This window comes from Stegodyphus dumicola, chromosome 4 (assembly GCF_044657685.1).
Source record: "Stegodyphus dumicola isolate Sdum_Otavi_A_Nest chromosome 4, ASM4465768v1".
NCBI classification, from domain to species: Eukaryota; Metazoa; Arthropoda; class Arachnida; order Araneae; family Eresidae; genus Stegodyphus; species Stegodyphus dumicola.
In genome coordinates this window covers 242,775,637-242,793,583 of record NC_140771.1, presented here as the reverse complement: position 1 = coordinate 242,793,583, position 17,947 = coordinate 242,775,637, and the positions used below count along the sequence as shown (strand labels likewise).

Here is a 17,947-nt window from a genome sequence, read left to right as displayed (position 1 = left end):
TGCCTTCTCCGGGATTCAAACTCAGGCCCTTCGGCATCGCAGCCAGCTTCCCTGACCACCATACCAACTGGGCGGCTTTTTATATTACATAGCATTCGCTATTATCCGCTGTTATGTCCTGAATCGAATTACCACGGATATGAAGGCACTACTGCATATCTGTTCTCATTATGACTCAAGAAATAAAACAATATGTCAAAGCAATTATTTCTAGTGGCACTTGGATATTTCAATGCTTTGTGAAGTATTTTTAAAAATTAATACATTCGTACTGAAAAATGAGTCTTTCTCCCTATTATTTTTATTCAGTATTAATTCGTACTTTTAACAATTTCACTTATTTTAGCAATTTATTATTCGTTATTTTAGCAGATAATTTGTTTTTCCAAATTTCAGAATGTTCATCGTGAAAAGTTTACTGCAATAAGCCCCCCTTAATGTGATTATGTTTGTCCACGACTACATTAACCGAATGATAACAGTAAACGATGAGAAAAAATATGCTTCAAAACAGCAATGAAGTTCAACTAATTTAATATAAATATAACTAGAAGCATATAAATAGGTACTCTGACAGCATTTTAATTAGCAAAATGCAAAAACCTATGTATGAACTGTTCATTATGTCGTTAATGCAAATCTTCATTTATGAGTTACTCATAAAGTTTCTGGGAATTATTTGACCAATTCTGTATCCCTAATCTTATACTTGGAGGGAATCCCTCCTTGGAAGAGAACATGTCAGTGTAAAATGTAAAATTAGGCAAAAAAAGCTGCCTTAGTTTGGCAGTGTTGTTTTAAGGGAAATTCAAATTCTGCCGATTTTTTTTTTCCATCTGAAGAAAAAGAGCTGTGTCTGATTGTTCTCATAATCGAGAATTATTAAAAATCTACGTTAAACTAGAGTTATTTCTTTCCTCAATTTTAACGGGTTGACTAAAATCGAAACCAAGCTGCATGGCGGCTTAATCCATTATTTGGCTACATTTCTCTCTCGCTTGGCAGTTTTTAAGATCTATTTTGAATTTATCTGGCGACTTTATTTCAGTTTAAAAATTATTCTACAATAGTTTGATCACATCAATTGAATTGTTGATCATGTGGCGGACCACACGAAGGTAAGAAATTCATGCGTGTGGCCCACAAATCGCAGTCTTTAAACTGTTACGAGGTGTGAGACTACATACTAACATACTCTGATATAACAGAAGCAATTATTTTCTCCATTAATGCCTCCACATGAAATTACAAGAGACGATATAACTTCACGACCAGTGTCAAGAGATTTTAGCAATTTGCCCTGTGTCTGACACCAGAATCTCTAGAATAGAGGGAAGCTGACTGACAAATGATCCTGTTGCTCCTCTGATATCGTTTCAACTGTAACGAATAAAAGGACGTAAAATACGACCGGGGGACGAACAGTTAACAAGGCGTGATTAATTCAGCGTGCAGATTGTTTTAGGCAGACCAACAGGTCAGAATGCTCTTAAACTCTGGACTAGAGAGACACTTGCTGCTAGCCAGGTCCTCGCACAATGAGAATAATAACTTAAAATGATTGTTTGTATTGTTAATAAAGTTGTTATGTATCGGTTGTTATCTTCAGTGGTGTTATGTATTGTTAATAGAGCTTCTAGCACACTGTTGTACACAAATAAGGACGAGTGGGGAGAAATTAGCATAAAAGTGGAACAAGACAACAAAAGGACCGAAATACCAATCAGGAGACAGACTTGAGACCAGTACATTATGGCATGCGCATAAATGGCACATGACTGAGGAAGAAGAATGTTGGAAGGGTGACGTACGATCAGCTATTTGGTGAAAGCTAAAGACATCCAGTTGTTACTACCCTGTAGTATGATCAACAGACAACCGAGCAGATATCATCTGGATGACTTTTCCAAAGTTCACATCTATGGGCAGTTAGAAGAAGGTCGAAGTGTGACATGTATGGCGTAGGAGCTCGGGATCGCTCATTGCAACGTCTCATTAGCCTGGAGACATTTAAAGTGACACAGGAGCAGTTGTTTGAGCATTCAGGAATGGTCATCCACGAACAAAAATGGCAGTGAGTGATCGTATATTGCCATTCTGGTGAGAAGGGACAATTGACAGGCAGCACGAAATATATAGCGAGGTACATGCAAAAAAGCAACTGAACGTCCGGTATCACGTTTTACCTTGGCCAGGAGGCTGTGCAAACAGGGTCTGTATGCGCAAAAACCAGTACGGTGTATGCGGTCAACGCCTACTCATTGGGGACGCCGATTTCTGTGGTGCCGAGAATACAAGAACTGGAGAAAATAGGAGTAGAGTGTTATTTACGGATGAAGTTCAGTTTAGCCTGACGAGCGATTCTAGACATATACTCATCTAGAGAGAGAAGGGAATACGCAGTCACTCCTCAAAGGGACCGTTTCGGAATTGTCAAAGTATTGGGTGGTTTCATGCTTGGTAGCCGTGTTGACGTTTAGTCACGGGTGTCCGCTACTGTCCTGAGGTTCCTGTAGTTCTCTTCTTGCCACTTGTGCTTCTGTTTAGAGCTGCTGTGGGTCCCGACTACCTCTTCACGGATGACAACGCTACACTTTATAATAATGTCTCAGAGCTCTTTGAAAGTGAAAGTATTCAACTCATGGATTGATTTGCAAGATTCCCAGACGTAAATCCCATAGAATACGCGTGGAAACTTTCCCGAGAGATGCCTGACAACACATGATCAACCACCAACAACGATTATGCAGCTGAAATTTGCGCTAAAAGAGGAATGGGGAGCGATGCCTGAACAGCTCATTGACAACCTTGACCTCAGCAGACGTTGTAATTCTTATAACACAGTCAGGAGTAATCTTATTTCTCCTCTAAAGACTAGATTTTTCTTAACCCTTTAACTGCTTAAGACGTGTTTAAACGTTTTCAGAGTTTCCTTTAAAAATGTTTAAGACGTGTATACACGAACTCCAAATTTGGCCAAAATTGCTTAAGACGTGTTTAGACGATGCGATCTGGTCTTCTTTCCCCTACCTTTCTGCAGGCAGCTGTCAGTTGACACAAAGCTCTTAATAGGGTGTGAAGTCTGTTTGAAACGAACACTTTACGGAAGAGTCCTGAGAGTGAAAAATCACTATCAGACAGCAGGTGTGTATTATCTTTCTGACAACTGCAAGCTTGGGAATGAAGATAAATCGTTTTACAACAGTTTGCCTTGTGGTTATTTATACAAATGAAAGTCAAACAGAACCGCTCGTTGTTATAGTACATTACCGAAATTTAGAAGAAACGGGAAAAAATAACAATTGTAACTTATCACGTACTTTTTAATAAGCCATATATTATACAATGTATTAAAAGTTGACTAAAATTTCTGATTCGTCAAAAACAGGAAAAAATATAAAATTTTGCAAAAACCTTTTTATTTGCTTTCGTATTTCAAGTGCGGGTGTTTTTAATGGTATATTCTTCTTTTTTGCATTTTGAAATGTTAAAACTGTGCTTTCAGCATGCCTGATTTTTGTACTCGTATATGTGGCTGTGTGTTCCTTGTAAACGCGAACTGACATATAAAAATTTCTTGGATGACGAATGGAAGATATTCTACGAGAAAACTTCAATTAAATCGAATAAATTCATATGCTGAAAGAATTTCTAGAAATATTTGTTTTTTAAAATTTTATTAAGATTTGAAATACAAAATAGTTTTAAAATCTAGGGAAAAAAGTACGCGTTTTTTAGTTATCAGGTTTTTAAATTCTATCAGACCCCACCAATGGCCCACCTGGCTAAGACCACTGATTACTACTAATTCCACTTGCACTGAAACCGAAACGAAAAAATTGACTGCATGTTTGGGTTTCATAGATTTTCCCAATGTGTAACATAGGTATTAGCGAGTTTTACTTAGATAGCCCACCACGGCGACTTGTCTATACTTAGACAAACAGATCCTGCATGCTAATTCCGTCACATAAGCATTTCTGTATTCTCTTCAGTTGTGCTCGGAGCTACTTTTTCAATACACTGTCTTTCTATCCTTCTGATTTCTTGTTCGGATGGCTTTGCTCTCTTGTCCCATATATTCACATTTTGGGGATTTTCTGACATAATTTGGGTAAATGTGGAACACTTCTGTACGATGTTACTTTCGAAAAAGTGTCTCGTTCTTAAATTTTGCACAACAGTATATATTTATGAGAAATGTGTTTTAGGTATATACGCAGTAAATAATGCGCAATCTAAACAAATCCCAAACTATCCAATTACCAAACTTTACATGGAGTCGCCCCTTAACGAAGTGCAACCATCGACGTACTCCAGTCACAATAAACGATGTATTTTCTATATTTCCAATATACATACAGGCAGTAATGTATGTTTCCAATATACATACATTTCCAATATATATACTTCGGCAATTTATTAACAGTATCCGAATTATAACATTTACAATGATCACATTGTGCGGCGTCTACTATATATTCATTTATTTGCTCTTCCTGACCAGAAATTTCTTACGTCACTGTCTTTGTGTGACGTCGTTGGCTCACTGTCTGCTCCGAAGCTATATCTTCGTTTCTTCCGCTTCTGTGAGTGAAGTGACGCCACTTAATTCTCAATTCTAACCACTGGAACTCAGCTTTGGGAAGAACCTAAATCTTGCTTTATAGACCTGCATCGTAATTTTTAATTGTGAATCAGTAATGAAGAAATAAATCATATACTCACATCCTTTGTCTAGTGACACTTCACTCAATCTGTATTTCATAACATCTGTCGGATCTAGGCCAAATTTTTCTAGAGCACGTTCCATGACATCGTTCACTTCGTCGTCGCTTGTCACAGGAATGACTTGGTGACCTTCGATATTGCTAAACAAGCATGATAATTCTTAATCAATAGTTCTCTGATAAACTATTAAATGATTATGTATCATAAACTATTTCACATCTAAAGAATTTGATTATAAAGTTTACCTTCTGAAATTTAAAATGGTACTGATTAAAACGATTGTTGTATAGGTTGACATTTTATACCTAAATAGTTGTATATCATCTTTGCTTTCCTCAAAGAAATATTCTCAATTATTCGATTGGAAAATAAATTTCATACTTGCGGGGGGGGGTCTAGAGAAAATACGTAAAAGAATTTCTTCAAAAAAAAAAAAAAAGTCGAGAAATGTGAGAGTTATAAAATTTGCGGATTGGGTTAAAAACAATATTAAATGTGTTTTCTTCAAAATTATGTTTCTGAAATTAACGACCATGTTAACCTCTACTATAATAAAAGAAATATATTTTTTTTTATGAAAACTCGCTTGATTCGTAATTAAATCCGCTGCTCGAATTACAAAAAGAGTTAATTTTAGCTTCATATGCTTCAAATTTCATTTGGCCTTTTCATCCAGTCCGTTACATATTGCATATCTACTGACTTCTCTTCACCAGAAAATAGTCTTAAAAGTAATGTTATACCTTTGTTTAGTTTTGTCTAACTAACCATTTGATTCTTTGAAGTTCCACAGTCCCAGACCTTTCCGAAACTTCTTTTGCCTTTTCCTGCAATAATACTCCATTTGAATATTGGGTACTTTTCCGTTTTGCCGGCGCAAGCGATAAAGTCGCCAATAATGGTACAACGGAATATTCTCGCTGGTAACCTTTTACGCCTCTTTTTCAAAACAAGTCGCAGCTTTTTCTTATCAGATTGATTGTTTCTTTCAATACTGGCATATAATTACATAGAATTTTTATCAGATATATCAGTTTTGTGTCTAAGGCCATTTTCGGTAATTAAGTCAATTAGGATGCAATCACAGTTCTTACCCGAAGCCGAAAATATAGAAAAGGAAAGTCAACGGTTAAATTCATCAATTCTAATGAGAATGCATTAGTGAAGTAAAGCACTGCAGTTTTACATAATTTCTGAGTAAGCTATTCGTACGCATTGAAATATTTCTTGCATTTAAACTTGTGTTCCAAATTAAGATTTAACTTGAAATTAATGTAAATAATTACTGAGAGAATTAGATTTTTGTGGAGTAGTTTACGTGAGATGAGATCGTTTGGGGTCACGTGATATGAACCGGAGAATCAGGATGTTGAACCATGAAAGCATAGTAAATTCTTAAATTAATGTCTTTTTACAAATTTATTGTCTTTATTTATTGTCTTTTTATAAAGTTTTAAGCGATATTAAAATGTTTATGCCTTCAAAAAAAGAATTCTTAGAACTAAAATCTTTTTAATATTTTTTATGTGTATACTGTATGTTGTCGCCAATAAAGTCTGCTTGGCGAGATTTGCGCCGGCGAAACGGAAAAATACCGAATTGTTGTTCTTTACAGAACAACAAAAAAAAAAAAAAAAAAAAAAAAAAAAAAAAAAAAAAACGGAACACTATTGTATTACTTCACATGCTTCAGTTTTTCTTAGTCTTAAAATGTTCATTTGAATTAGTTATCGAGCTATTTTTATTACTTCACTATCCTCCCACATATAGCTTATATGGTTTTTATTTATTCAAATTTCTGCCCTTAATCTTTCAAACTAAGCTTTATAATTTCTGGTAAATGAATTACACCAACATTTTATTTTAATGGGAATTTTTTCCTCTATGAAACTATGCTTGGTAGCGTATGTGAAACTGACACACAAGTACAAAACTACACCTCGTTTGCTCCATAATTCTAGCAAGAGCTAAGAATAATAGAAGGTTCCACTATCCGTGTTGAATGCCACTTTTGCACGTGGCACCAACTTGTCTTTCCTGTTCGTCCCTGTCTTGGATATTCTTAAAATTTGCTAAAATTGTTTGTTTCCCCCTCCTGAGAACTGTACCAAAAATAATTGGATTTTGAATTTTATGAATGTGAAATATCCTTTTGATTGCTCTATAACTTGCTTTTTTTTAAATGTATTGTTCTCCTTTTACCTACTGAAAAACAGCTTTCAAAAGAAAGAGATTAAGTTTTCGTTTCATTTTTTCATTGTCGCCAAACTGTCTTTCACTCAGCACAAACTTGTCCTTGAAACCTCAGAAGATTCCTAACAAAGGTTACTTCTATTTGTACATATTTTTATACCTCTATCTTATTTAAAATTTATTTTCAGTGCCCATTAAATGAAGTGTAAGTTAATAAGGGGTAAGTAAATTAAGGTCACTATTCAAAGAGACCAGGACCAACAGAATTCTTCCTCAAATAGAGGTGTCCCTTACAGGAGGTACTACTGTAATCAGAAATATCACCAATGTATTCTAACAGCTAAAGCTTATTTATACATGCAGCTAACGCATTCATGTAACATCATCCAGGTCCTTATTTGTTCATGCGACTTCACAGAGAAGCAAATGCATTCTCGAGGCTTGCCCCCTGAGACTCGTTAGCTGCCGGTTTAATATAGTTGAGGGCGTGGGACATAAAGTGGTGGCCAAAATTGTGGACACTTATGGAAATTTTTATGGTTTTGAACTTTGTATGCTTATAGAAAACGTTACGTTTCGTAAAATGCAAACTTGCATATATCATTTTAAAGAGAATTTATTTCTGAATTCAATACAAAACACAAAATTCAATTATTTGCAATACAAAAAATTATTGTACTTTAATATAAATAAAAAAACACAGTTATGAAGTGGTTTGTAATGTCTAGCTTTCCTGGCCAATCACTGTTCTTGTTTTGAGAACTGTTTACACTTGAAACAATTCATTATTTTGCTTTGTTCTGTAGAAGGAGGACCTGTTTCTTATACGCTGCTATTACAAGTAGGACTTTTTGTAAAAAATTTTAATATTTAGTCAAGAAGCAATGACGTCAAATAAAAGAGTAGATTGGACATCTAGAAAGAGATGTAATATTATTGTGTTACGAGAAAGTGGTCTTTCCTGTGCTGAAATTGCAAGACAGGTGGGTGGTTCAGTGACTACATCTGGAGTCCGAAAGTTTTGTTTACGATATCAGGAGACAAATTCAATAAAAAACAAAGAAGGAAAAAGCCGAAAAAGGTGCACCACATCTATTGATGACAGAAGAATAAAATGACTATGTCTCCAAGATAGAAAAATGTCATCAACGGCCATCAGAAGTGATCTGAATGATGCTGGTGTTTCTGTCAGTTCAAGAACAATCGGGAGAAGATTAACAGATGTTGGACTGAGAGGTAGAATTCCACGAAAAAAGCCTTATCTTAATTTCCAGCAACGAAAGAAAAAAAAGACTACAGTGGGCAAAGGAACACATTAATTGGACAGATGATCAGTGGTCACAAGTTATATGGAGTGATGAAACTAAGATATCGTTATTCGGTAGTGATGGGCGAAAATATGTATAAGACGTAGAATAGGAGAAGAGCTTTTGTGTTTTGTATCGAATTCAGTAATAAATTCTCTTTAAAATGATATATACAAGTTTGCATTTTGTGAAACGTAACGTTTTCTATAAGCATACAAAGTTCAAAAACATAAAAATTTCCAAAAGTGTCCACAATTTTGGCCACCACTGTATACCTGCTTACCTTTGTTAGGGACCAGATGTCCCCGTCCTCCGTCACTTGCCACCTGTATTCAGAAAGCCTTAATATTTCAATCAGAAACATAGAAGTAAATTTTTCTAAGAAACTTATTAGAAGAATTTATCAATAAAAATGAACATAAAATAGTATCTCAGATGACAAATTCCATGAGTGTGATTGTAGGTGAATAATAATAAAGAAACTGAGAAGACAGTATGGACGGTTTGCGTCAATTATGTTAATCAAAATTCCTTATCGAGATTCTGTGTTTAATAACTAATGAAAATAAAATTTTAATATGCTACTTTGCAGTTACAAAGAAAGGAATTTCTTACCCCAGTTTGCCTGGATACACTTTGATATATCCTGAATCAGGATCGGGTGGACGAAACCTGAGAAAAATGGCTGACCTCTGACCTTCTCTCCGGGTTAAATTGTAAAGGGGCGTAGGACCATCCAGCTCTTTTTCGTTTGGATCTGCATATAGAAATACGTATAAGTAATGGAACATGATGGTTACACATATACAGAGTGATCCAGAAATCGGGCCTATCAAAAATTCAAAATTTATGGGAATTCTAAAATCGATACGAATGGCAAACTGTCCCTCCTCTGCCGTTATAAGTAATACCGGGATCATAAAAACAACTTTGCGGCTATATGAACCCTAGGCGGCCTATCCACTCGGCCAATCGAAACGAAATTTCAAATATTGTTATTTGAAGGTATGCGCTCGAGATTGTTATGATTTAAAACAATACAGCTGTAATGGTTACGGTTACAGTAAAAATATTTCGAAATTTTTGGAATGGTAACAATGAAGAAGGAATCTCTTATCCTTTTCGCTGATCATCTCTAGATGACTTCCCTGCGCAAATTGATCAGTACATTGAAAAATCATAAAAAACATCGCAACGATATACGTATGACGAAAATTACTGGGATAAAATATTTGCAAAGAAGAGCACTGTAAAGGTCTAGTGACAACACAAGAAAGAAGGGGGAAAATGTATTGGAATTACACTTTTCAATATACTGTTACGAATTTGGTACTTAAAAAGCTAATGTTAGTTCAAGTATAAATTAAATGGTTTTATCTCCCGCGCAGTGCAGCGCGTGACGAATATTAAAAGAAGAAAGCTAAGCCGGAAAATTAAAAATACAAGAGCACGTGCATTTAACATTAAATAAATAAATATGTCTTTTTGATTTCGAGAAAGTACCAGAAAATTCTCGCACGCGATTTAAAGATCTTATAAAAGGAGGAAAACCTCTCAGTTCCTAGTTGTTACTTAGTTTGTTGTTATTGTTTAGAAAACTGCTCTTGTTGATTGTAGCGAATTCGCGGATTAGCTTTCTTTAGCTGTTTTGAATTAAGTTCTATTGGACATTTGAGTAGTTAAAAGATAACTACTGTGAGATATTATAATACTGCACGATAATTTGAGAAAATTTAAGCATTTTTGTTGTGATAATAATAAATTTTTGTTCATTTTTCATCGGGCTTGTGCATTCATTTCATAACGAACCCGTACGTACGCAACAATACCTATCTTTATAGACGATAATGGAATGCATGCGGAAGATTGTTGCCAACAATGGAGAACGTAACATTGCAGAAAGAATCTGTATATCTTCCCGCTTATGGCATCTTTCAATTATGATAAATCTCATGGATTTGATGTGTACCCCTTAGATTTCAGATAACCACAGAATCCGAAACCCATCGGAGTGAGGTCGGAGGACCACGGTGGCCACGAAACTGCAAAGTTACAAAAGATGAATCTGTCTTGAAACGTTGTACTATTGAAAATGTGTAATTTCAATAACACTATTTCCCTCACCTGCGTTGCCATTCGTCCTTTGCAATGCTCTTCTTTGCAAAGGTTTTACACCGGCAGATATGTCTATCGTTCCAACGCCATTTATTGTTTTTCAATGCGCTGATCAGTTCGCGCAGGAAAAAAAGATGGATGTGGCTATTCGATATGTTTTCACTGTAACTGTAATCATCTGAGTTCTGTTACTTTAAATCATCACAATATCGAAAAGAAATAAACATTGAAGTTTTGGAGAGGACGCTGCGATCACGAAAGATGAAGGCATTATCTTAATAAAGCTCCGAATTTTTTTTTAAATATGTAATGTTTTCAACTCTCTAAAAAAATTTGTTGCACATTTCCTTTGCAATGTCTCATCAATCAAAATGAAGAAGGAATCTCTTATCCTTTTCGGCTGATCATCTCTAGATGACTAAACCAAAACAAATCCTGACACGGAATATTCAGATAAGTATCCTTCTTTTCTCTAAACAAAATCAAATTCTATATCACTGAAGTGTCTTCAAATTTCTTTATTTATTATTTTCATAAATTTCTAGCATTATACAATAGTTAGTAATTGTTTGAAGTCATGTGATTCTTTTTTTCGTAACTACATTTTCGTAACTACATTTTCGTAACTTTTTTCGTAAACGCCACATTCGTTATCCGTAGTCACTAAACACCTACCCTTCGGAGGCCCCCGTTTCTTGCTTAGGAATTTCTTGAGGGAAAAAAATGGGGGGTGGGTAGTTGTGCATCCATGAATGTATTAGATTGTGATATTTGGAACTATCTAACGATCCCCCACTTTTTTGACTTTTTTCAGTTCTCATACTTAGAATTATGAGCAAATTTAAATACAGTGTGCCTGAATTTGTGAAACTAATGCTATAATAAATTACGATGGTTAAATTAGTAAATAAATATTAATTAATATAAAAAAATAAACTTTAAAATTTATTTATGTATTTATTTTTGCTGATGTACTTTCACACTGTGTATGGATTTATGATTTTGTCAAATGCTGTTTTCTGAAATATACATGAATCTGTTGTGAACGGTAATAGTTAATTGTACTTCTCTATGATGTTATGTATCTTTTGTAGTTAGGTCTCAAGAGAAAGGCAAACACATTGCCTTGTTTCCCATGTTAGGACATACTTTTTTTTTTAAACTATACTTAGCTAAAGTTTGCTTCTTAACTGGAACTTAAACTGTTATGTAACTGTACCCTAATTTTTTTTCTTCTCTCTATCATCACATCTAGTCAGCTTTACCATGCACACTCACCACACCACACCTGGGAGACTTTTTTTTTTTTTTTTTTTTTTTTTTTTTTTTTTTTTTTGCATATGTACACAGCTTTCTCCCCTTTTGTCTACACTCATGGGCACAATCGTATTTTAGGATATTTTCTACTTCTTTTCTTTTTCTTTTTTTTTTTTTTTTCATCTATTACATTTGGGCCATTTATTTTAATTTTATTTTGTCCCATCATTTCGTCCTGAGCCTTTCGAACTCTTATTAAAAAATGTACGAACTTCTTTTTTACTCTCCTCTGAAATACGAAATTGCCCTCCTATATACCTTTCCTTCGCACCTAAGCTTGATTTTTCGCCTATCGGTGCAGAAAGACTTAGCGGGTGCAAAACAAGACATAGTCACTGAAGTTAATCATCAAGGGCAGTAAACAGATACGAAAATGCTGATATGAATAGCTTTTAAATATACAAACACAATGAGTTTGATAATTTAGGTATTTAGTAAGTCGAGAGCTAATTGTCTGAATGAGCGAGGTTTCGCAAAGCAATTGACGGTATTAACAGAAGAGGTGTCTTTCTAGGAAACCTTGTAAAAACAGTGCAACAAATCTGTCCAATCGCTGTCTAAAAAACCTCGGAGGACCTATTTGTTTTCAGTAGTTTCATCCACTTGTCACTAAGAAAAAAATCTGATGTGTACACCACATAACTTCCTTGTACATAATATTATATTATAAGCGTTTTTTCCTGCATTTCATTTAAACTTATTTCCTCGAATTTCACTAGAGATATATTTCTCATTCAAATAATTCAGTTCTCACTTCGTCACAAGGCCAAAATGCATAAAAACTGAAAATATCTATATTCAAAATTGAAAGATATAGAAAAAGATAAATCACCAAATACAGTTAAAGCAATTAAAAAACAATTTTTGCAATTAAAATTAGAGTTTCTACGCAAAAACAAGCAATTCGGCCAGCGGACAAGGAGACATATTTTTCGATGCGCAAAACTGAAAGTTTACTTTCGGTCTCATTTGGCAAAAAGACACTGAAGGCGTAGAAACTGACTTAACTTGTTGTGGACGCTATGCTGAGTCAATATGTCGGATAATTTAATAACTTAAACGATAATTCCAGAACATGTTAAGCATCATTTAATTCATAATAATAAAAGAAGACATTACTTTGTTGTTGCGAAGCTTAGTTTCTCTAGATTGGAAACAAATCCACTATTCTACTAAGTTTCAAATGTAAACAACTACGGCTGCTATGGTAAAAAAAATTAGGTTTAGCCGCACGTAAACAACCTTTTTATTGTTGATAAATTTACAACTATTGCATGCAGATTTTCTAAAGGTATAAAAACCTTAACCGGATGACTAGAACAACATAATCCTGCACCACATAATCCCACTTCTGACTCGGATTCTGACTGGACTTCTGACTCTCTTCTGACACTGTAGGATTGATTAATTTAAAGCAAAAAATGCACAAACATAAAAAATATAAAAACCGTAACCGGGAGATAAGTAAAACATTATTCAATCATAACCGTAACCGGAAGATGAACCGTAACCGTAAAAACATAAAAACATAAAAACTGTAACCGGAAGATAAGAAAAACATAATTCAATCACTTTGAAAGCAAAAAATTCACAATTTACCAACATATAAGAATTTAAATAACTGAGCTCATGGAGCCGAATAACAGAGTGGGTTTATATGTACTTTTTGTACGGCCAATTGCAGTCAAAAGGGGAGGTGCACAGGTGTACCTATTATACCAGTCCTATATACAAAATTTCAACGTTCTGAGGCTACTCGTTTTCCAGTTATACGAGATACATACGTACGTACATACTTACAGACGCCAGGAAAAAATCTTTTCTGAATCCATTTTAAATCGTTTTATAGTTCGTTTTGGGAGAAAGGGCCCTTTATTCTTTCCTTACGTACAGATGTCACGCAAAAACATCGCTAAATTGCATTCGATAGCGGTCAAAATGTACATTTTCGTTGAAATATGATACCTGAAATTTTTCATGATAACAATACCTCCTTTACTTCGTACAAGGAAGTAATTAATCTACCTAAAAACGACTGAAGGTATAATTTCACATAAAAAATCAACTGATATTATTAGAAAAGCTTTATCCAGTTGGATCAAGTTCACGAGCAAGTGCTTAAAACAGAACTTCTCTAGTAAGACATACGTGTTTTCATGAATGGCAAAAAGAATCGTTAAAATATATCCACCTTTTTCTCATCAGGCTATATTTATTCCGAGACTTCAAGCAGCTAGAAAATCGATCGTCAGGAATAGCTGTCGAGCCCCCTTGCTATTCATTCTAGGCATAACGTGCTTAATTGGCAGAGGGAGCGATGCGTATCTTTCTCTCTCTCTTTCGCTTTTTAGTGTCGTCTTCTAAGAAATTGCTGTGAAATATTTTAAACTCGGATGAGATCTTGCTTTTGCTGCTAAACAAACTTGTTGAGTAACATCTTAATCCAAAGTGCAAAGTTCTGAATGCTATTTTTCTAACTGAAAAATTTTATTTATTGAATCTCTTTAAACGAGGGATTATTATATTTATTACTCTTTTTTTTTTCTTTTTAGATATATCTCTTACTTCATTTCTTTTTATTGAATATTTTGAGTATTTTTCGAATTTTTATATCGTTTCTTATGTTTATAAGAAGAAAGAATCGGAATGCCAAAGTATATTCCAATCCCATTATTATTGCTAATAATTATTAGCCCGAAGTGGCGTTAGACACAAAAGGCTATTAATCTCAAACCGACATTTTGCGTAGTTTCACTTTCTGCGTTGGTTCATTTTTTACACTGTTGCCACCAAATATTATCGCCATGTGTTATATTTAAAGAAACTAAATAATGAAGAATCTGCATTAATGTATTCTCACATTGTTAATAAACAACGATACCTATAGCCATCAAATTTTAAATAACGTTCTCCTCCAACAAAACGTAAGCACTTGAAAGCCCGAATTTTGAATTTCGAATTTGTTTAATTATCTATTTAAAATTTTTAAAAATTTAACCTAGTTTTTAATAACAAACTCAATGATTTCAAAGCTAGCAATAGCAACACCGTATGAAAAAAAAAAAAAAAAAAAATTATCTCCAACTTGCGAGACTGCGTATCCGAAATTCTGTTTGCGTTTTTTAAATATTTTGTGATATTGTAGTTGAGTTGAATTTTATGTGCTTTAAGTGCGAAGAACATGGCATTTAATGAATGAAAAAAAAACGTTAGAAAACGTCCTTTTGGGCGTAATATAAAATCTGAAAGCTTTCAGGTTTTCTTTTTAAAAATTTTTTAATAAATTATTATTACTAGTCGCTTGCGTAGCCAGCAGCCTAAAATAGTTATTATAAAAAGAATTAAATTGTATGCAGAGGCTGATCACACATTTTTAGACGATTTTGCTCTGCTAAAAAAATTGCCTACTCGGAAATTGTTTTAACTGCAACTATATTTTTGAAAGTATGAATTATCGTCTGCTATTTAGCAGTTTTGTTTTCATGCAAAATGACACTTTTGAAGAAGGAATGAATGGACGGCTATGTTTGTGCGCTTTCCAAAGAAAATTATTCGTATGTAGATATTAAAAAATCTGATGTGTACTCCACATGACTTCCTTGTACGAAATATTTAATTATACGCATTTTTTCTTGCATTTCATTTAAACTTATTGGAATGAGTTAAATCTACTTCGTCGATAGCGCATAAATCACAATAGAATAAATGCACTCTTTAAAATTCATTATATTTGTTTACCATAGCGACACTTTGGCGCTAGATTCACTTAATAGTATTATATTTCGTTCATATTATAACTCAGAATGCACAAAATTTATATCATTTGAAGAATTATCTAATCGTTGCCACATGTTCTATTCAAATACTATAATAAAGCTAGAACGATGTATAAAAGAAATCAAGCAAACAAAACATGAAAGAAACAGTTTTTTACAGACGATTCAGTATTTCTCATTCAATTAATTCAGGTCTCACTTCGCGACAAGGCAAAAATACATAAAAACACAAAATATCTGTATTAAAAAATTACGAAGTAAATCTTAAACACTTATTTCCTAGAAATAATCCCAGAAATGATTATCCACTATTCTAATGTTTCAAATGTAAACAAGCAATGGCCGCCATCAAAAAAAATATTAGGCTTAGCGGCACTTAAACAGCTTTAAAATTGTTGATAATTCTAAAAATATTGCACACATATTTACTAAAGGCATAAAATACTTAACCGGAAGATTAAAAAAACATAATTCAATCATTTTTAAAGCAAAAAATGTACAATTTACAAACATATAAGAGTAAGGAAACTGAGATCACTGAGCCGGGTCAACGAGTGGATATATATATAAATATATTTATATACGTTTGGTGCGGCCGATTGCAACCAAAATACGAGGTGCACATCTACATGTTATAGCAGTCCTATATACAAAATTTCAACGTTCTGAGGCTACTAGTTTTTGAGTTATGTGAGATACGTACGTACATACGTTCGAACAGACGCAACGAAAAATTCTCTTCAGAATTAATTTTAAAGCAGTTTTAAAATTTTTTTGGAGGAAAAGACTCTTTTATTCTGTCCTTACGTAGAGATATCACGTACAGATATTACGTCAGAATACACATATGTTCAGTGGCTCCGCTATCGAGGTACCAATCACAGACAGGTGTCCCACCGCAAGAATCAGCATACAGTGCTTGATATACTTCATTAGAAACCCTTTTTGCATGTGGGGTTTTAGCAGCAGAGCAATTTTTGGCAATATGAGCCCACTCCCCACAAGAAAAGCAACGGGTTTTTCTGTCAGTTTTTTTATGCTGTTTCTGTAATAGCTGCATAGTTTTAGCTCTGTACTTATCTCGAGTTTTGAGGGCTTTCTCTTCTATGACCCCACTGGTAGCAACTTCTGTTTTCACTTCTGTGTAGCGCAGTAACTTTTTCTCTTCAACGATGAGACGCGATTTTACGATTTGGGTTGACAACGTATCTTCTTCACGTTCTAAATTAAGGATGAGACCTTCATATCCCTTGGGCAAACCCATTAACATAAGGAAGGCACCTTCTCTCTCCTCAAGACCGTGTCCGCAAGACGATACCTTTCGGTGAAGGTCCATCAATCGACTTACACTCTTAGACAAAAAAAAAAAAAAAAAAACGACGCACTAAGAAGGAATTATCCGAATGGGATGAAAATCGGTAGAAGTGATGTACATGTACAGAAAAACAAATGATTACAGTTTGCGGAAAATTGGATGATTTATTGAAGTAATAAAGCTTCACGAAGTGAAAAAGTCAGTAACGCGTTTGCCCACCTCTGGCCCTTATGCAAGCAGTTATTCGGCTTGGCATCGATTGATAGAGGTTGCGGATGTCCTCCTGAGGAATATTGTGCCAAATTCTGTCCAAATGGCGCGTTAGATCGTCAACATCCCGAGCTGGTTCGAGAGCCCTGCCCATAATGCTCCAAACGTGCTCAATAAGAGAGAGATCCGGCGACCTTTCTGGCCAAGGTAATGTTCGGCAAGCACTAAGTCAAGCAGTAGAAACATGTACAGTGTGGGGGCGGTCATTATCTTGCTGAAATGTAAGCCCAGGGTGGCATGACATGAAGGGCAACACAACTGGCCTTAGAACTTCGTCGACATACCGCTATGCTGTAAGGTTGCGACGGATGACAACCAAAGGGGTCCTACTATGAAATGAAATGGCACTCCAGACCATCACTCCTAGTTGTCGGCCTGTCTGTCGGAAGACAGTCAGGTTGGTATCACACCGCTGTCCGGGGCGTCTCCAGACTCGCCTTCACTGGTCATCGGAGCTCAGTTCAAAGCGGAACTCATCACTGAAGACTATTCTACTCCAGTCAGTGCGAATGAGCCCGACGCCACTGCAAACGGGATTGATGTTGTACAGAGGTCAATGGTAATCGGCGCAAGGGGCTCCGTGACCTCAGTCCCCTTTCTGTGAGCCTTCTGTGAATGGTCCTTGCGGTCACTGAAGCAGTAGGTGCACGTACAATCGATGATAATGATGCATCTGGGGCTGGGAGTGCCGCTCTGACGATTGGTCGGTCTTCACGTTCTGTCGTTTCTCTACATATGAGCCCACTTTCCACAAGAAAAGGCCTACCGCTTCCTTCTTGGCGCTGTGTGCGGCCATGCTTCACCAATTCCTGCCAACATCGTCTAATAGTGGCATCGTTTCTGCTTAAATGTCGAGCTATTCGCCGATAAGACCAACCGGCTTCTTTTAGCCCAACTGCACGATATCTTTCAAATTCTGACAC

The 17,947-nt window shown here is 35.2% G+C and overlaps 1 protein-coding gene across 3 annotated transcripts in view; it reads right to left on the bottom strand.

Moving 5' to 3' along the window:
• Positions 1 to 17,947, bottom strand: part of LOC118183390 (diacylglycerol kinase theta-like) — a 232,510-nt gene that overhangs the window by 52,130 nt on the left and 162,433 nt on the right. For all 3 annotated transcript variants that reach the window (XM_085816146.1, XM_085816147.1, XM_085816148.1), the window contains exons 10-11: positions 8,847 to 8,988; positions 4,729 to 4,871 (exon numbers count right to left, since the gene is read on the bottom strand). In XM_085816146.1, the coding sequence (XP_085672272.1) occupies positions 4,729 to 4,871; positions 8,847 to 8,988 (285 nt within the window). The remainder of the gene's footprint in view (positions 1 to 4,728; positions 4,872 to 8,846; positions 8,989 to 17,947) is intronic.